Source organism: Loxodonta africana, chromosome 11, assembly GCF_030014295.1.
Source record: "Loxodonta africana isolate mLoxAfr1 chromosome 11, mLoxAfr1.hap2, whole genome shotgun sequence".
Taxonomy (NCBI): Eukaryota; Metazoa; Chordata; class Mammalia; order Proboscidea; family Elephantidae; genus Loxodonta; species Loxodonta africana.
The window spans coordinates 29,091,665-29,113,022 of NC_087352.1; the positions used below are offsets into that span (position 1 = coordinate 29,091,665).

General features: G+C 41.8%; 1 protein-coding gene across 2 annotated transcripts in view; it reads right to left on the reverse strand.

Annotated features, from left to right (window-relative positions):
• ADNP2 (ADNP homeobox 2) overlaps window positions 1-18,172 on the reverse strand; it is a 70,590-nt gene extending 52,418 nt beyond the window's left edge. The window contains exons 1-2 of one of the 2 annotated variants that reach the window (XM_064294358.1): window positions 18,047-18,172; window positions 986-1,107 (exon numbers count right to left, since the gene is read on the reverse strand). In XM_064294358.1, coding sequence (XP_064150428.1) covers window positions 986-1,093 — 108 coding nt within the window. In that variant the 5' untranslated portion in view covers window positions 1,094-1,107; window positions 18,047-18,172. Of the gene's footprint in view, window positions 1-985; window positions 1,108-18,046 lie in introns of those variants that run through there. The other variant, XM_010586674.3, reaches the window with a different exon arrangement.
• Between the last annotated feature and the right edge of the window lie 3,186 nt (window positions 18,173-21,358).

Sequence of the window (21,358 nt, forward strand, 5' to 3'; positions counted from 1 at the left end):
TGGGCAAATCTGCTGCAAAAGAACTCTTTAAAGTGTTAAAAAGCAAAGATGTCACTTGAGGACTTAAGGTATGACTGACCCAAGTCATGTTATTTTCAATTGCCTCATATGAATGCAAAAGCTGGACAACGAATAAGGAAGACCAAAGGATTGATGCCTTTAAATATGGTATTGGCGAAGAATAATGAATATACCACAGACTGCCAGAAGGATGAACAAATCTGTCTTGGAAGTACAGTCAGAAGGCTCATCAGAAGCAAGGATGGAGAGACTTTGTCTCACATACTTTGGACATGTTATCAGGAGGGACCAATCCCTGGAGAAGGACATCCTTCTGGGTAAATAAAGGGTCAGTAAAAAAGAGGAAGACCCTCAAGGAGATGGACTGACACAGTGGCTGCAACAATGGGCTCAAACATAACAATGATTGTGAGGACAGTGCAAGACTGGGTATGTTTTGTTCTGTTGTACACAGGGTCGCTATGAGTCAGAATCAACTCAACGGCGCTTAACAACAGCAATAATATGGGATCAAACTGACAATAGCAACTCAAAAGATTAGGTGAGAAACCTATGGAGCAGTGAGTTTATGTTAACAGAGGATACCATGTATGCATTCCCATGTACGGATTACTCTAACAACACTGAAAAATTAAGTTAGGGTCTTGTTTTACTAAAACAGTAATTCTACATAGTCTCCTCAAACTTCAAAAACCAGTATTTTTTTTATAACAATGATCATGATCATAAATCCTCTCCCAAAAGTAATTTTAAACTCTTGAACAGCTTAAAATAGCTTACATCACAAAGACATAAATGAGAACAAATTATATTTTCACACGACCATTTGAAGTACTAGCGATTTCCATCTTAAGGAATCTTACTCATTCTTCTAAAACTTCCTGTTCAAATCTCACCTCCACAAGGTCTACCCTAGACTCTCCAGTTACTGTTTTCTTTTAATCTGTTACTTGTGTCCTCTTACCTTCAGTAACTCCTTGCAGCTGTCGAGCCCGATATCCAAAAGAATGCCTTTTACCTTTTTCCGCACCTTCCTGATGTTGTCAAGATTTTCCACAGGAATCTGAAACATTTTTGCAACTTTCCCTAAAAGGGAAGAAAACAAAACTGTAATAAGTATACACAAAAATATGTATTACTAACAGGGTTGGTAAAACATTGAAAATAGAGTATAATGTTTAACAAATGGTGCTGGGACAACTGGATATCCACATGCAAAGGAATGAAGTTGGACTCCTTCCTTATACTATACACAAACATTACCTCTAAATGAATCATGCATCTAACTGTAAGAGATTAAACTTCATAAATCTTAGATGAAAACAGGAGCAAATCTTTAAGGCCTTGGGTTAGGCAAAATCTTCTTAAATATGACACCAAAAGCATAAGAGAAAAAAGAAAAAATAGACAAACTGGACTTCATCAAAATTAAAAACTTTTGTAAACATACAACTACCTTATTACTCAATAATTCCAGTCCTAGGTATATACTCAAGAAGACATGAAAGCAGGGACTCGAACTGATAGGTACACCAACGTTCACTGCAGCAGTATTTACAATAGCCAAAAGGTGAAAACAACTCAAGTGTTCATAAACAGATGAACAGATAAACGAAATGTGGTACATACATCCAATGTAGTACTACCCACTGCCAAATTGACTCATAGCGACCCCGTATGGTTTCCAAGGCTGTAAATCTCTACAGAAGCAGAATGCCACATCTTTCTTCTGTGGAGCCACTGGTGGTTTCGAACCTATGACCTTTCAGTTAGCAGTCAACTGCTTTAACCACTGTGCCACCAGGGCTCCTTAATGGAGTATTATTCAGCCATAAAGAGAAATGAAATTATGATACATGCTATGACATAATTGAACCTTGAAAACATTATGCTGAGTGAAATAAGTCAGACAGAAAAGGACAAATATTGTACAATTTCATTTACACGAAATATCCAAAATAGGCAAATCTATAGACAGAAAATAGATGAATAGTTGCATAGGACTGGGAAGGTTTGGAAGGGTATTGGGAGTGAATGCTAACAGATGCTGGCTTTCTTTTAGTGGTGATGAAAGTGTTCTGAAATTGACTGTGGTGACGACGGTACAACTCTGTGAATACACTAAAATTCAGTCAATTGTATACTTTAAAAGGGTGTATTATATGATATTTGAGTTATATCTCAATAAAACTTATTTTTAAAAAACAGAATAGAGTATAAGTGTGATCTACCTAACTAACGCATGTGATTGCTAAGGGTGTTTCAGTCAATTTGACTGACTAGGTAGGGACCACTCTCAGTTCCCAACACCAGATGTTTAAGGTATGAACAGACCAATGGCAGTACAGATAGCAAAGATAGATGTGGATATTTAATAGGCAAAATTGGCACATTTTGAATAAGGAAAAGGAAGATTCAAAGTTAACCCTAGTTTCCAGGGTGAGTAATTAGGTATGTTATTACAATACCAAGTAAGAAAGGAACACAGAAGGGAGAACAGATTTGGGAGTAGGTGGGGCAATAAATTCAGTACGGAACATAGTGAGTGTGAAGTATTTATGAGCATCCAGTAGGAGATATTCAGAAAACCACTGGATATAAAAGTCACACCCTCTTCTCTTTCCAAGAAACCCTTCTGGCCCACTCTACACATTCTCTTCATAACGATTTAGTTTAGGTCCTCTTCTCTGTGCTGCCAATAGCACCTATTACAGTTATTATATTCCAGGTACTTGCCTCCCAAAGGCCTATAAACTGCTTAAGAACAGGGGCCGTGACTTACTCAATCTTGTATTCCTCATCCCCAGCACCTAGTATGTGTACATTCAGTGTGAATACTGAATTACAGTAAAAGGGGTGGCAGAATATATTAAACGGAATTCAAATTTTCAAGGAACAAGTTCTGAGTAATAAGAGAATAAAAACTGTAGACATGACAACAGTACTGAGATCACTCTAATAAACTGACAAGCAAACCATGAGGCTAGAAAGAATAACTCATCCTTCATTTGGCCATTGAAGTCACCCAAGATAATGGCAAGGGGTCCCTGGGTGGCACAAACAGTTAAGTGCTCGACTACTAGCCAAAAGATTGGTGGTTTGAACCCACCCAGAGGTGCCTCAGAAGACAGGCCTGGTGATCTGCTTCCAAAAGGTCACTGCCTGGAAAACGCTATGATGCAGTTCTACTCTGCACATGGGGTCACTATGAGTCAGAATTGACTTGATGTCAACTAATAAGATAATGGCAGGAGCTGATGAGAAGGAAAAGTGACCACTGAAAGGCTTTGCTCCTAAACCAGAAAGTTAGTTGAATCCAGATTACCCCTACCCTCTCCAGGGCACAGGTTCTCAAAAAAATTATAGCACCAGACTAGGAGCAGCACCGGCAGCACAGGAGAACTTGTGAGAAATGTAAATCATCAGGTTCCACCTCAGACTTAAAGAATCGGAAGCCCTAGGCATGGGGCCCAGCAATCAGTGTTTTCCCAGTGATCCTGATGCACACTGAAGTCTGCGAACCGTCGCTTCAGATGATTTATGTTCTAAATTCTTCTAAAGCAAACACCCACAATTTCCCTAGCTTTACCTCCTTTCCTCCATTCTTGTGGTTCTCAAACTTTAGGGCGTGTCGAATCACTCAGAGGACTTATTTAAACACAGATAGTGCCCCCACCCTTTCTGATTCAGGAAGTGTGGGCTTGGTCCTGGGGTTGGCCCCAGAATTTGCATTTCCAACAAATTCCCAGGTGATGCTGAGTATCTGTTGCAAAAGGACCCATTGTTATCTTCAGGGTTATCTCCTCCACATGTGTCCTCGACCCCTGGTCTGCACAGCTCCCCTAAATTCTGCTTCACCACATTCTGTGTCCCAAAGACAACTTCACACACTCCTCTCTACAGCTTCTTCCTGCACGCTGCCAAGAAGCTCAGATCTCACCTCGCCTTGCTCCTGTGTTCCCTTCCAGCTACCATTCTACTCTACTGCCTTTCTCATCCAAATCTTCTCCCTCCTAAGACTGCACTCCAAGGAGAGGGACTGCCACAACCTTAGGATTGAGCCCAGTGCCTGACATGCAGTAAAACCCACTGCCGTAAGTCAATTCCGACTCATACTGACTCTATAGTAAGTACTCAGTAAATACCAGATGAATTAACAATGAATGAGGTCATACCTGTCCTGAGTCTGAATAGCTTTCTGCTTTATTTCCCTCCACTCACTAAGAAACAGCAGTGCTCAGGCAATTATCTATCCTAGTGGAGATCAGCCTGCTGAGGGACAAACATACAAATAAAATGAATTATAAATTTGCATTTTCAAAGGGGGAAAGCGAAACATGCAACGGGAGACTATAACAGAGGCAGCTTCTTTGGACTTGGGATCAAGGGAAGTCTTTTCAGAGAAAGTGATATTTAAATTGAATTTCCCTGTAGGGTTACAATCAGTACATCACCTAAATAAAAAATTACTATGGTAAATAGCTTTTCTATATACAATTAGAAATCATAATGAAAAAAGTTTTTTCCATTTTTAATTGTTTTCATTGAATTGTTTGGGTGTGACATGGGCAGAACCAACCACGAAACAAATTTCCGTGTTACCGTGTTCCAGAGTTGCAGTTCATACTTTGGCTCCAGTATATAATAGGAGCCCTGGGGGTTCAGTGGTTAAGAACTTGGCTGCTAACCAAAAGGTTGGCAGTTCAAATCCACCAGCTGCTCCTTGGAAACCTATGAGGCAGTTCTACTCTGTCCTATAGGGTTGCTATGAGTCAGAATCAACTTGACGGCAACAGGTTTGGTTTTGGGGCTGCAGGCAAGAAAGGATAACAACTGCGAAAGGACAGGTTTTTGGGGGGGTGCAGGTGATGGAAATATTCTGAGATTGTGGTGATAGATGCACAACTCTGTAAATTTATTTAAAACCTTTGAATTGTGGACTTGTAAAAAAAAGATTATGGAAGGAAAACCTAAGTACCTCTTGAAAGAGACGGGCTGAAGGTGACTAAAGAGATCTAAATGCAATGTGCAATTCTAAACTAGATCCTCTTACTATAAATGCCATTACTGGAACAACTTGTGAAACTATAATATGATGGGTGGATTAGATGGTAATAACGTATTTATTCATTTTCTGATTGTGATGGCTGTGTTGTGCATATGTAGAAGGTTCCTGTTTGTAGGAAATACACAACATTTGGGGTAACATGGCATTTTGGCAATTTATTCTCAAGTAGGAAAAAAGCCTTCTTTGCAAGGCACTAGCAACTTTTTTTTAAGCCCGTAACAGATTCAAGATTCAAAAAAAAAATTTTTAAGCTAAAAAAGAAAAATCTAGTCAAATTAAAACGGCCAAAGATTTTGGTTACTTAACTCCATTACTAATTAAAGCTGCAGGTAAAATAAAGTCACTTTTTTAGTATCAAAACGAAACTTTTAAAGACTGATAGCGTCCAGTGGTAGTGAGGGTAAGGAGCAAAAACGTAATTTCTACACATTTGGAGGGCAATTTGGCAGCATCTCCCAAGATTTTAAATGGCAATTTCTGTGATTCGGCAATTCCACTTTACACCCCTCCTTTGCATCCCCCCGCTTGCCCCACTTCCCAATTCCACCTCCCACATGGGCAGGCGGCTTAGTGACCCTCCTAGGACTTCCCATAGTAACCAGTTCATATTTCTTTTATTGCACTCACCTAACTATGTTGCAATTATCTGTTTATACATCTATTTCCCCATTAGACTGAACTTCTTCAGGACAAGAATCATGTTATCTTTGTATCTCTGGGGCCTATCAGAGAGCATCTGTAAAAAAAAAATCAAACCTGTTGCCGATGACTCAATTCCAACTCATAGCAACCCTACAGGACAGAGCAAAATGGCCCTATAGGGTTTCCAAGGAGTGGCTGGTGGATTTGAACTGTCGACCTTTTGGTTAGCAGTCTGAGCTCTTAACCACTGTGCCACTAGGGTTCCATCAAAGAGCACAGTACATACCAAATGCTCATTAAATGAATAAATGGTACAATATTAAATAAAACAAGTATCATAAGACATACAGAAAGTCCTATGGAGTTCAAAAGAGGGGACAGCTATGAAGGATTGGAGTTGGAGCCCGAGACATTCCAGGTGAGTAGATCACATCAAAAAACGTGGTATGTTGCTGGGACACTGGTTCTCCACAAGCAAAAGAATGAAATTAGATTCATACCTCACAACATATACCAAAATTAACTCAAAGACCTAAATGTAACAAAACTCTTGGAAGAAAACCTAGGGGTAAAGCTTCAGAACTTAAGTTTTGACAATGGATTCTTAGATATGCCACTAAAAACATGAGCAACAAAAGACAAAATAGATAAATTTGACTTCATTAAAACTGAAATCATCTGTGCAAAAGACTTTATCAAGAAAGTGAAGAGACAACTTATGAAATGAAAATATTCGGTAACTATATATCTGATAATGATTTAATATCTAAAATATATAAAGAACCCCTACAGCTCAACAACTAAATGACAAACAATCCAATCAAAAACTAGGCAAAGAACTTGGACAGACATTTCTCTCAAAAGATATACAAATGACTGACAAGCACATGAAAAGACAGAAGCTCAACATCAATGGGAAAATGCAAATCAAAACCACAATGAGTTACCTCTTCATCCCCACTAGGATGGCTATGATAAAAAAAGGTACGGCTGCTGTGGAAAAGTTCGGCAAGTCCTCAAAAAGTTAAACATAGAACTACCATAAAAAATATGACCCAGTAATCCCAATACTAGGTATCCAATGCCCAAAAGAACTGAAAGCAGGAATGCAAACTAAAACTCATACACCAGTGTTCAGAGCAGCACTACAGCATAACTCAGAGATATCCTGAGTTCAGATCCAGACCACCGCAATAAAGCAAATACTGCAATAAAGTGAGTCACACAAATTTTTTGGTTTTCCAGTGCACATAAAAGTTATGTTTACACTGTACTGTAGTCTATTAGGAGCCCTGGTGGAGCAGTGGTTAAGAGCTCAGGCGGCTAACCAAAAGGCTGGCAGTTAGAATTCACCAGCTGCTCCTTGGAAGCACTATGGGGTAGTTCTACTGTGCCACACAGGATCGTTATGAGCTTGGTTTGGTAGTCTATTAAGTGTGCAATAGCATTATGTCTATAAAAAAAAAGGTACATACTTTAATTAAAAAACACTTTATTGCTAAAAAAATGCTAAGTGTCATCTGAGCCTTCAGTGAGTCATAATCTTTTTGTTGGTGGAGATTCTTGCCTTGATGTTGGTAGCTGCTGATCAGGGTGGTGGTGCTGAACGTTGGGGTAGCCATGGCAATTTCTTAAAAAAGACAGCAATGAGGAGCCCTAATACATGGCATGAACAGTATACAAAACATTACTAACAATGCAGAAGAGAAACCAGGTAACTGGGAGCTCTTAAAAATCAAACACCTATGCTCATCCAAAGACCTCACCAAAAGAGTAAAAAGATTACCTACAGTCTGGGAAAAAGTTTTTAGCTAGGACATTTCCAATCAGCGTCTGATCTTTAAAATCTACATGATACTGCAAAAACTCAACTACAAAAAGACAAATAACCCAATTAAAAAATGGGCAAAGGATATGAACAAACACTTCACTAAAGACATTCAGGTGGCTAACAGACACATGAGGAGATGCTCACAATCATTAGCCGTTAGAGAAATGCAAATCAAAACTACGATGAGATTCCATCTCACTCCAGCGAGGCTGGCATTAATCCAAAAAACCCAAAATAATAAATGTTGGAGAGACTGTGGAGAGATTGGAACTCTTATACACTGCTGGTGGGAATTTCCAAAGTGGCTGTACCATTTTACATTCCCACCAGTACCAATAAAATGGTACTGGTGGGAATGTAAAATGGTACAGACACTTTGGAAATCAATTTGGTGCTTCCTTAAAAAACTAGAAATAGAACTACCAATCAATCCAGCAATCCCACTCCTTGGAATATATCCTAGAGAAATAAGAGCCTTTACACGAACAGATATATGCACACCCATGTTTACTGCAGCACTGTTTACAACAGCAAAAAGTTGGAAGCAACCAAGGTGCCCATCAACGGATGAATGGATAAATAAATTAGGGTATATTCACACAATGGAATACTACGCATCCATAAAAAACAATGATGAATCTGTGAAATATTTCATAACATGGAGGAATCTGGAAAGCATTATGCTGAGTGAAATTATTCAGCTGCAGAAGGACAAATATCGTATAAGACCACCATTATAAGAACTCGAGAAATAGTTTAAACAGAGAAGAAAATATTCTTTGATGGTTACGAGAGGTGGGAGGGATGGAGGGAGGGAGGGAGAGAGGTTTTCACTAATTAGATAGTAGATAAGAACTATTTTAGGTGAAGGGAAAGACAACACACAATACAGGAGAGGTCATCAGCACAACTGGGCTAAACCAAAAGCAAAGAAGTTTCCTGAATAAACCGAATGCATTGAAGACCAGCATAGCAGGGGTGGGGGTTTGGGGACCACGGTTTCAGGGGACATCTAAGTCAACTGGTATAATAAAATCTATTAACAAAACATTCTGCATCCCACTTTGGAGAGTGGCGTCCGGGGTCTTAAATGCCAGCAAGCAGCCATCTAAAATGCATCAATTGGTCTCAACCCATCAGGAGCAAAAGAGAATGAAGAACTCCAAAGACACAGGGTAATTATGAGCCCAAGAGACAGAAAGGGACACATAAACCAGAGACTACATCAGCCTGAGAACAGAAGAACTAGATGGTGTCCGGTTACAACTAATGACTGCCCTGACAGGGAACACAACAAGGAACCCCTGAGGGAGCAGGGGAGCAGTGGGATGCAGACCCCAAGTTCTCGTAAAAAGACCAGACTTAATGGTCTGAGACTAGAATGACCCCCAGAGGTCATGGTCCCCAGGCCTTCTGTTAGCCCAAGACAGGAAACATTTCTAAAGCTAACTCTTCAGACAGGGATTGGACTAGACTATGGCACAGACAATGATATTGGTGAAGAATGAGCTTCTCAGATCAAGTAGACATATGAGACTATGTTGGCAACTCCTGTCTGAAGGGGAGATGAGAGGGTAGAGGGTCAGAAGCTGGCCGAATGGACACAAAAAGAAATAGAGGAGGGAAGGAGTGTGCTGTCTCATTAGGCGCAGAGAATTAGGAGTATATAGCAAGGTGTTTATAAATTTTTGTATGAGTCCAACTTGATTTGTAAACTTTCACTTAAAGCACAAAAAAATTAAAAAAAAAAAAAAGACAGCAATGTAGTTTGCTGCATCAATTGATTCTTCCTTTCACAATAGAATTCTCTGCAGCACACAATGATAATTAATAGCATTTTTCCCACAGTACAACTTTCAAAATTGGAGTCGACCCTCTCTAGCCCTGCTGCTGCTTTATCAACTAAGTTTATGTAATATTCTAAATCCTTTGTTGTCATTTCAACAGTGTTCACAGCATCTTCACCAGGAGTAGATTCTATCTCAAGAAACTACTTTCTTTGCTCATCCATTAGAAGCAACTCCTCATCTGTTAAAGTTTTATCATGAGATTTTAGCAATTCAGTCACACCTTCAGGCTCCACTTCTAATTCTAGTTCTCTTGCTACTTCCACCACATCTGCAGTTACTTCCTCCACTGAAGTCTTGAACCCCTCAAAGTCATCCATGAGGACTGAAAGCAGCTTCTTCCAAACTCACGTTAATGTTGCTATTTTGATCTCCTCCCATTAATCACAAATGTTCTTAAGGGCATCCAGAACGGTGAAACCCTTCCTGAAGGTTTTCAATTTATTTTGCCCAGGTCCACCAGAGGAATCACTATATATGGCAACTATAGCCTTACGAAATATATTTCTCAAATAATAAGACTTGAAAGTTGAAATTACTCCTTTAACTGTGGATTGCCATAGATGTGTTAAAAAAAAAAAAACCAAACCTATTGCAGTTGAGTCAATTCCGACTCATAGTGACCCTACAGGACAGAGTAGAACTGCCTCATAGGGTTTCCAAGGAGAGGCTGGTAAGTTTGAACTGCTGACCTTCTGGTTAGCAACCAAGCTCTTAACCACTGTGCCACTGGCATGAAAACAACATTAATCTCCTTGTACATCTCCATCAGAGCTCCTGGGTGACAAGGTGCATTGCCAGTGAGCAGTACTATTTTAAAAGGAATCTTCTTTTTCTGAGCAGTAGGTCTCAACAGTGGGCTTAAAATATTCAGTAAACCATGTTATAAACAGATGTACTGCTATCCAGGCTTTGTTGTTCCATTTATAGAGCACAAGCAGAGTAGATTTACCGTTAATTCTCCAAGACCCCAGGATTTTCAGAGTGGGAAATGAACACTGGTTTCAACTTAAAGTCACCAGCTGCCACTAGTCCCTAACGAGAGAGTCAGCCTGCCCTCTGAAGCTCTGAACCCAGGCATTGACTTCCCCTCTCTAGCGATGGAAGTCCTACATGGCATCTCCCTCCAATATAAGGCTGTTCTGCCCACACCCAAAATTGTTAAGTGTAGCTATGTACCAGTTACCTTAGCCAGACCTTCTGGGTAACTTGCTGCAGCGTCTCCATCAGCACCTGCTACTTCACCTTGCAGTTTTTCTTTAAACCTCGTGAACCAAACCCTGGAAGCTTCAAACTTTTCTTCTTCAGCTTCCTCACCTCTCTCAGCTTTTACAGAATTGACGAGAGTTTGGGCCTTGCTTTGGATTAGGCTTTGCATTAGGCTTTGGATTAAGGGAATGTTACGGCTGCTATGATCTTCTATCCAGACACTAAAACTTTCTCCATATCAGCAATAAGGCTGTTCTGCTTTCTTATCATTTGTTGTTCACTGGAGTAGCACTTCTAATTTCCTTCAAGAACTTTTCCTTTGCATTCACAATTTGGCTAACTGTTTGGCACAAGAGGCCTACCTTTTGGCCCATCTCAGCTTTCGACATGCCTTCCTCACTAAACTTAATCATTTCTAGCTTTTGATTTAAAGTGAGAGACAAGCGACTCTTCCATTAAAAGGTTATTAACTGGCCTAATTTCAATAATGTCATGTCTCAGGGAATAGGAGGCCCAAGGAGAGGGAGAGAGACGAGGGAAGGGCTGGGTCAGTGGAGCAGTTAGAACAGACACAACATTTACCGACTCCGTTTGCCGTGTTCTATGGGTGCAGTTCGTGGCAACCCAAAACAATTACAATAGTAACATCAAAGATCACTGATCACAGATGACCATAACAGATATAATAATAACGAAACAGTTTGAAATATTGAGTGAATTTCCAAAATGTGACACAAAGACACGAAGTGAGCATGTACTGTTGGAAAAACGGTGCCGATAGACTTTCTCAATGCAGGGTTGCCACAAACCTTCAATTTGTTAAAAAAAAAAAAAAAAAAAAAACAATACCTGTGAAGAGCAGTAGTAAAGCAGAGCACAATAAAATGAGGCATGCCAAAAAAAAAAAACAACCTAAATGTCTGTCGACAGATGAATGGATGAACAAAGTGTGGTATATCCATACAATGAAATATTACATAGCCAAAAAAGAAAGTTCTGATACATGCTACAACATGGATGAACCTTGAAAACATTAGACTGGGTGAAATAAGTCAGTCACAAAAGAATATTGTATGATCCCACTTGCATGAAATTTATAGAATAGGGAGATGTATAGAGATCAAAGTTTTCAGTGGTTACCAGGGGTGATAGGGAGAGGAAAACGGGGAGTCACTCCCTAGGGGGCACTAAGTTTTTGTTAATAATGGCAAAAATTAAAAACAGATAGTTATGATTGCACAACATGATGAATGTAATCAATGTCACTGACTTGTACATAGTACGGTCTGTTGAGTTGGCAAATATTTTGTTATATATGTTTTTACCACAATTTTTTTTTTCTTTTTGGTTTTTTAAATGATTGAGGTACAGAAAAGTCTGGTAACATGTTTGTAAAAGGTAAGTTGCCTAGATATGGAAATAGTAAGAGATAAAACCAAAAAGATAAAGTGGAAGGAGGGAGAGGTGGGGACAGAAAGGGTTAACATGCAAGCAGGAGCAATCTGTCAGTGGGTAATAATAAAAAGAGAAGCCCTGGTAGCGCAGTGGTCAGCTGCTAACCAAAAGATCAGTGGTTGGAACCCACCCGCTGGTCTGCAATAGAAAGATGTGGCATTCTGCTTCCGTAAAGACTTATAGCCTTGGAAACCCTATGGGGACAGTTCTACTGTGTCCTATAGGGTTGCTATGGGTCGGAATCGACTCGTCAGCAATGGACAAAACTTTTGAGAAGCTGATTTGGAGTGGGTCAGTTTCCTTTCAAACAAGTTGCTGCCATTTGATTATCTGTGTGAAGAGTGTATCTCCGGCTCATCAAAGGGAGATTTAAGGATCATCAGCATTGAAGAACAAGGGATATAAAAACCGTAAGAAATAAAATAAATTAAAAAAAAAAACCAAAATGCACTGAAGTGGATTCTAAAACAAAACTTTACAGTCTAATGGAAGTGCTGTCAAGAATCTCATGGTGGCTTTCTAAAAACTAAGCACAAGGTCACTTGCAAGCCCAGACTGGTTCCTTTGGCTAGAACAAGGCTTAACCAAAATTTCTGTTAGATGCTTTTCACTCACTTGATCAGACTTGCTTTCATTAAGGAGGAACATCTCCTCCTTAATGTTCCACTATCCTCTCTATGCTTTGAGGTTCTTCTTTCCTCAAAGCTACCTACTGAATAGGATTGTCCAAGGAAAAGACCATCATTCACGTGTATCTTAAACAAGGAATCTAAATTTATTGCTTGCAAAGAATAGTCTCACCATACAGAGCAAGAGCTGGTATTATTATAGCATGAAAATACAGGGACTGGTGGGACTTTCAGAAGCAGGAGCATTTAAGGATTGGCTGACCTTCATCAACATGGTTACTGGAGGCTGTTGTGGACTGGCTGACTCTCAAAAAGGGGGTACTGAAATGAGGCTGTCAGTGACTAGAAAATTTCAGTGGGTTCTGTGGTACTCCAGGCTGAGGACTAAGGCCAAGGAACTGTCAGTCTTTTTTCTCTTTCTTGAATGGGAGGACCTTTTTATTCTCAAATGTGAGCACACCTGTTCCCTCATTACTATGATTGTGATCCCCCCAAAAATGTACACAGATCCCTTAAAAAAGTCCACCCCCCCCCCCTTTTTTTTTTTTTAGCTATCTGCTTATGGCTTTAGAGAAACAAGATGAGGATAACAAAAAATAAAACACAGGTAAATTACAGAAATCCCATAACCTTAAAACAGTTCTCTCAAGATCCCCAGTCTACTGTTGCCAATCACTTTGGGGAAGAGAAGTAGGAAGGCTTTTACCATAATTTACCCATTCTAAAAGACACAGTATTTCCATACAAAATGCCCAGTGGACTAATCCGACTCATAGCTACTCTATAGCACAGAGCAGAACTGTCCCCAGAGTTTCCAAGGCTGTAATCTTTACAGAAGCAGACTGCCACCTTTCTCCCACAGAGTGGCTGGTGGGTTTGAACCACTGACCTTTTGGTTAGCAGCTGAGCACTTAACCACTGGACTACCAGGGATCTTCACTGGGAAATAAGTGGTCCTCCAATATTTTCATATTTATAGATCTTCTACAAATACTGTTCTCCATATATTCTTGTTATTGTTGTTAGGTGCTGTCAAGTCGGTTGCAACTCATAGATTGATTCAATCCACTGTCATGGATTGAACTGTGTCCCCAAAAACATATGTCAACTTGATTAGGCCATCATTCCCAGTACTGTGTGGTTGTCCTCCATTATGTGATTTTTCTATGTGTTGTAAATCATAATCTCTGCCTGTGGTTAAAGAGGATTAGGGTGGGATGTAACACCCTTGCTCAGATCACATCTCTGATCCAATGTAAAGGGAGTTTCCCTGGGGTGTGCCCTGCACCACCTTTTATCTTACAAGATGTAAAAGGAAAAGGAAGTAAGCGGCGGGGACTCCATACCACCAAGAAAGCAGCATCAGGAGCAGAACGCTCATCCTTTGGACCTAGGGTTCCTGAGTGGAGAAGCACCTAGCCCAGGGGAAGATTGGTGACAAGAACCTTCCCGCAGCGTCAACAGAGAAAGCCTTCCCCTGGAGCTGATGCCCTAAATTTGGACTTCTAGCCTACTAGACTGTGAGAAAATAAATTTCTCTGTTAAAGCCATCCACTATATTTCTGTTATAGCAGCACTAGATGACTAAGACAGTGACCCTATGACCCTATGTACAAGAGAACAAAACATTCCCCAGTCCTGTGCCATCCTTATAATCATTGTTATGTTTGAGCCCATCGTTGCAGCCACAGTGTCACACCATCTCGTTGAGGGTCTTCCTCTTTTCTGCTGAGCCTCTACTTTAACAAGCATGATGTCTTTCTCCAGGGACTGATCCCTCCTGATAGCGTGTCCAAAGTATGTGAGATGTAGTATGTCTCACATACTTCTTCCAAGACAGATTTGTTCGTTCCGGTTGGTCTTCTCCCAAGGCAGATTTGTTCATTCTTTTGGCAGTCCATGGTATATTCAATATCATTCACCAACACAATTCAAAGGTGTCAATTCTCCTTTTGTCTTCCTTATTCATCGTCCAGCTTTTGCATGCAGGTAAGGCGACTGAAAACCCCATGGCTTAGGTCAGGCACACTTTAGTCCTTAAAGTGACATCTTTGCTTTTCAACACTTTAAAGAGGTCTTTTGTAGGAGATGTGCCCAGTGCAACGCATCTTTTGATGTATTCTTAGTGCCCAGTGAAATCTATATTTTTCCCATTAGGAAAAGCAAGCTAATGCACCCAACACTGCTTTCATACCACACACTAACCCATCAACCTCAGTCCAAGATTAAACCTTTAATCTTAAGGTTTGTTGTAAACACAGGACTACTACAAAATTCCACTGATGTCCATGAGAAAATATTCTTTTTCAGAGGATTACTTAAAGGGTTGTGTCATGGACTGAATTATGTCCCCCCAAAATTGTGCATATCAATTCGGCTGGGCCATGATTCCCAGTATTGTATGGCTGTTCTCCATTTTGTGATTGTAATTTTATGTTAAAGAGGATTAGGGTGGGATTAGAACACCCTTACTAAGGTCACATCCCTGATCCAATGTAGAGGGAGTTTCCCTGAGGTGTGGTCTGCACCGCCTTTTACCTTCTAAGAGACAAAAGGAAAGAGAAGTAAGCAAAGAGTGAGGGACCTCATACCACCAAGAAAGCAGCACCAGGAGCAGAATGCATCCTTTGGACCCGGGGTCCCCACACCTGAGAAGCTCCTCAACCTACGGAAGATTGAGGACAAGGACCTTCCTCCAGAGCCAACAGAGAGAAAGCCTTCCACTGCAGCTCATGCCCTGAATCTGGACTTCTAGCCTACTTTACTGTGACGAAATAAACTTCTCTTTGTTAAAGCCATCCACTTGTGGTATTTCTATTACAGCAGCACTAGATGACTAAAGCAGGTTGCTTTTGTTGTTTTTGAGTATCGTGACCATTTCAAAATATTCTATTATGGAAAAAGTAAACTCCAAAAAATAAAGTCATTCGGGTAGTAAAAATATTTTTTAAGCCACAGAACTTTCTTTTTGAGTCCTGTGAAACCTAAATTCTAAAAGGATTTCACCCAAGAAGCAGCACAGCAAAATGGTTATCAGCAAGGATTCTGGTGTTATACTGCCTGGGTTCAAATGAGTTCCACCATGTGTTAGCTGTGTAATCTTGGGCAAGTTACTTAGTCTGGGCCTCAGGAAGAGTACCTGTCACCATCAAGTTGATTCTGACTCACAGCAACCCTACAGGGCTGAGTAGAACTGCCCCATAGGGTTTCCAAGGAGCAGCTGGTGAATTTGAACTGCTGACCTTCTGGTCTGCAGCCTGAGCTTTTAACCACTGTGCCACCAGGGATCCTTATGATCTACCTTATAAGACAGTTATAAGGATGAATGAGTTAATACACATTAAGCATGCAGAACATAGACACTATGAGTTTGCTATTAACTGCAAAAATCTAAATGAAATGTCCCAACTATTAGAATACAAGAGTTTTTCTTTTTTCTTTAAGTTACTTAAAGAACACATAACACATGTGCTATACATGAAAGCAGGAATCAGCTTTGGGTTCAAATCACAAGTAGATCTCTCCCTAGTCACGTGACCTTCAACAGGTCAATATTTCAGTTTCCTCACACAACACCGTGCCTTGACTAAGAGGTCTGTGATAGTCAGAGGGTGGAAAACAGGGCAGGATGCTAGGATGCTAGGGATTTAGTCCTCAAAGTGACTGCAATCTTAAATTCACCAGCAGCACACTGCAAATGAGTTCAAATTAAAAAGGTATCTCAAACATCCCAGAATCTCTTCAGCTAAAAATCTTGCCATAATATTTAATTCCACCCTCATCCCCCATAACCAATCAATTCCTATCAGACACGGCCTAAATCGAGACCGCAAACTCTTAACATTTCTCAACTATATAAATGCAATGACGACCTCTTGTTGTCATTCTTGTCCATCCTCCAAAATGGCACTGGTTCTCTTTCCCTTTCTAAGACCATTGGCTCGATGCTGTCTTCAGAACAGGGTCAACTATTCCCAAAATATAAAAGTGGATTCATAATATGGCCAGCTCTCCAGTAATATCTCTAAGTAGGTTACACACACACTGCTTGACCTCCAACCAAAGATGAACACGCACTTTTCACAAATCCCGTTTTTATTCCTCTCTCCCACAAATGCTCCCCACACCTTCAACTCCTACCCAGGCTCCAAGCTGTAATTACTTGATAAAACCTGTGTGTACCCTCTAACATTCTTAATTGTTCAATCTTCAGTGATACCCATATAGCACTTCAAAAATATTTGCTACAAAAACAAACAAACAAAAAAACTCGTTGAGGTCTGATGGATTCCGACTCATAGCGACCCTACAGGACAGACTAGAATTGCCCCATAGGGTTTCCAAGGAGCACCTGGTGGACTCGAACTGCTGACCTTCTGGTTAGCAGCCAAGCACTTAGCCACTGTGCCACCAGGGCTCCAAATATTTGCTATACCCGTAGCCATCGAATCGACTTCGACCCATAGCGACAGTATAAGACAGAGTAGAACTGCCCCATTCGGTTTCCAAGGAGTGCCTGGTGGACTCGAACTGCCAACCTTTTGGTTAGCAGCCCTAGCTATTACCACTCCGCCACTAGGGTTTCCACAGCACTTGTTAACGTGCATCGCAATTTATCTGCTTTACCAGTCAGCTTCCGTCCCCAGACGCCCCCACCCCCAAGACAGACTATCCATTCCTCCAGGCTTCAGGGCCAGTGATTATCCATTCTATTCAGTTATGAGTTCTAATAGCGTTCAGGCAAGCCTCCTGCTCAAATAAAAAGAAAATACTTAAAACATCTAATGATTTATCATTCTGAAACTATGCAATATCTGAACTGACAGTTACTGTTTCTGACGTTCCAAAGCCAACAAACTGTTCATAGAAACTTTGTAAACAGAACCTATCTCAAGTCGACCAGCAATAGTAGATGAGAAGTAAAATGGTAACGTCAACACCTGCATCTCAATCACCTATCCACGTCAGAAGCTGGATGGCGAGGACAGGAATGTGCTATCGGCTGTTCCTGACGCAGAACTCTCCTTCTGGGGGCAGACTGCTGGGGGACCCGACTCCGGCCCACCTCTGCCGCCCCCGGCCCCCTGAGCGGTTCCCCCTCGAGCGGCTCCGGGACACCGGCCACCCGGCCGCAGGTGCTGCCCCGGAGCCCCGAACGCGTCGCCGCCCCGCAGCGCGCACGCCGGGGGCCGGGGGCAAGTGACGCGGCGGGGGGACCGGGCGCGAGCCGCGGAGAACGCCCCAGGACCCGGGCGGGGAACGGGCCGGGCGTGGCCGCGCGCGGGAAGACGCCTCAGAAACTTTCCGCGTGAGAGCCTGGCCTCAGACGCTGCAACTGCCTTACCTCGCTGGCGCGAGCCTCCTTGTCCCGCCGCTCCACCGGTGCCGCCCGCGCCGCCCGATCCGCGACCCCCACCTCAGCGCGAGCCCCTCCCTGGCGGCGACCCCATCCCTCCTCCCAGCAGCCAGAAAGAGAAAATGGCGCTCGATCTGCCTCCGGAAGTGACGTGAGCCCTCATTTGCATGCCGGAGCAGCCAGCCAATGGGAGTAGAGTTTGCATTGGGACCCCTGGGCACATGCACACATAAACCTTGGGCCCCTGGTCAAAACTGGCCTGGAGGGCCTTAAGAGGGAATGGGAGGAGCCCTTCTGGGCCCCGCCCCTGGACCACCCCCAGCGCAAGGGCACTTTCCTGCAGCATCTGTTCCAACTCTCGTGAGAGTTTGAGTTGATGATGACATCATTGAGGGGGTGGGTAGATGGTGTCTTCAATCATGTGACCCATCACGTGGACTAGCCAGAGCTTTGACTTATTTGCATGGAATGGGGTGGAGCCAGTGGTAGCAGCAGGCATGGTAGCCCCGCCCACTTTTGAGAGCCAATAGGAGAAAGGCTGTGGAGCGAGCCTTCCTGCCATTGGAAGGCAGACCTTCTGATGTCAGAACTTTGACAACGTGCCCAGGACTGACTTTAGGGTGAGCTGGCCAGGTGGGTATCCTGACCTCATAATTCTCATGTCACACCTTTTCTTGAAAATTCTGTTTTTTTAAGCTAGGTGTTTTGTAGGGAGAGGGTTAACGGCATACATTCCTACAAACTCTTAAGTGACCCAAAAGTTCGGTTCTGCCAGATTTTTTTTTAATGCCAAGCAATAATAATGTATTTCTCAAAATGAGTGAAAAGATGGAGTAGGAGCTCTCAGAATGGTTTGGCCCTTCATCGTCGCGTGCTTGGACGTGAAGCTATGCAGACAGAAGCAAGGCGTGAAGACAGCACCTGCCCTCAGGTGGCTTACAGTTCCTGGGAGGTGAGGGTGCGCACAACGCCTGTCTTCAAAATGCTCTGCAGTCAGCCTTTCATTGGGTCCTCATTCCATTCATGGTCCTTGATGACTATCCCAGGCCGTTCCCACTTTATTGACGCTCCTAGGCAATGCATACCCTCCCTAATTTTCCTTTTCAGCAGAAGACCGTTGTCTTCATCAAGAAAAGCCAAGATCTTCTCCCCACATGCGTGAGGTCCTCTCCATACCTCATCCCACTTATCACATTTCTTAAACAGTCACTGTATCCTCTCCATCTCCCTTCCACTCCTCACCCCACCTCCAATTCTGCAGAAACTCTGTGGTCTCGGGTGACCCAAGAACAGATTTTAGTCCTTATCTTTCATTTGTAACCAGTGACCACCCTTTCCTGAATCTCTCCACTCCTTGAACCCCCCCCCCAACACACACATGTTCTTTAATCTCCTTCAACCTCCGTACTTGTTCTCTCTCCTACATCATCAGTTTCTCTTCCTCAGTCCACTCCCTAAATGCTGATGCTCTCCGGGAATTCCGTCCACTTTCACTCATTTATCCAACAAATGTCTATTACCCACCTCCTGTTGACCAGGCACTGTACTAGCTACAGGAAGTCCAGTGTTTTTTACTATTATATATTTTCTCTGTTGTTAATCTCTACAGCTTATTCTAATCCCATTATTTCAATAGCTGATGGATTCCAAATCAATCTCTCACCTCTTTCCTAAATTTTGGTCTTGTTTTTCTGGTTGCCAGTTGGACAGCTCCACCTGAGTGTCCCACAGATAGCTTATATTCAAAACATTCAAAACTGAGCTCATCGACTCCCCCCCCCATAGTCTCTCCTATAATGAGCTATACACTTTCCTATCCTCCGTTTTTCCCATCTCTAATTCTCTAATTTTGCAAGCTAAATATTTCTCAAATCTGTTCCCTAATCTTCAGCCCTACTACCAGTGTTCACATTCAGGTCCTCTTCATCTCTTGCCAGTAATATTGCCCCAGCCTCCTAACTTCTCTTCACTCTGGAGCATTCTCCAATCAGCCATTTTAGTGTTGCATCTAAAAGCAAATCTGACCATGTCATCCTCTTCTTAAGACCCTTCAACCGTCTGAAACTCCCTCTAGTATCAAGCCCAATCTGTCAGCATGGCACACAAGGCTCTCCAATATTGCAAAGCCCCCAGCCCCATCTCCTGCTTCCTACAAACACCATACAGGGTATGTTCATGGAATTTTTTCCCTCCTCACTACCTGAACTCATTTCTGCTCTACCACCATTTAACGTTGAGCTCTGCTGGCCTCTCTCCCAGGAAGAGCTCCCTGACCAACACACACACACAAACATGACAAGGTATGGAATGTACTTCTCCTGGGTATTCCCAGAACATTCTATGTGTGTCTCTATCACTGCACTCACCATATTGTTTTATCTTTATCTGCTAATATGTTAGAAGCCCTGGTGGTGCAGTGGTTAAGAATTCAACTGCTAACCAAAAGGTCAGCAGTTCAAATCCATAGTATACCAGCTGCTCCCTGGAAACCCTATGGGGCAGTTCTACTCTGTCCTATAGGGTCACTATGAGTCATAATCAACTCAATGGCAACAAGTTTGTTTTGGTTTGCTAATATGTCTCTCTCAGTGAATGCCTTACCAACAGAGACCCTTTCTGATTCATTGTTGTATTCCTGATGCCTAGGGTTTCTAAAAATAAATTCTTATTTTGAATAAATAGAAATAATAAAATATAAATGTAATAAAATTTTAATAAATGTTGAAAGAATGGGTTTTTTATCCAATAGCTCATGAAAAATTTTGAACATACAGAAAAGTTGAAAAATTGTACAGTGAATACCATCAAGTAGATCTTATGATTAACATTTAGTTTTATTTGGTTTATCACATACCATTCCAATTACTCATCTCTCAATACATCTTTATTTTTTTTATGCATTCAAAGAAAATTGCAGACATCAGTACACTTTATTCCTAACTATACTTCAGCATGATTATCTAATGAATGGAGTTTAGAACTACCATTAACAGCTTTAATATTGAAAGAACAATCCCTCCCCCAAAGAAGGAATGAGCAAGATGACCTAGTGGGGATCATCAAGACTATTTTCAAAGACTCAGAAAGTATGGCAGGATTGTCATCAAATCATTCAGAAACAAGTTAGACCTAGGGGTCATCTAACATGCATGTCACAATAAGTTTATTCTGCCTGTTCCCAAGTATAGAGCAAAAGTGTGCCACTGCTTGGTGGCAGTAAGAGTGCAGATGCTTTGATTTTAATTGTTCAGTTGGTTTTTAAAGTGGAGATGTCTTATGCTGAACCTTCCCTACTGGCTC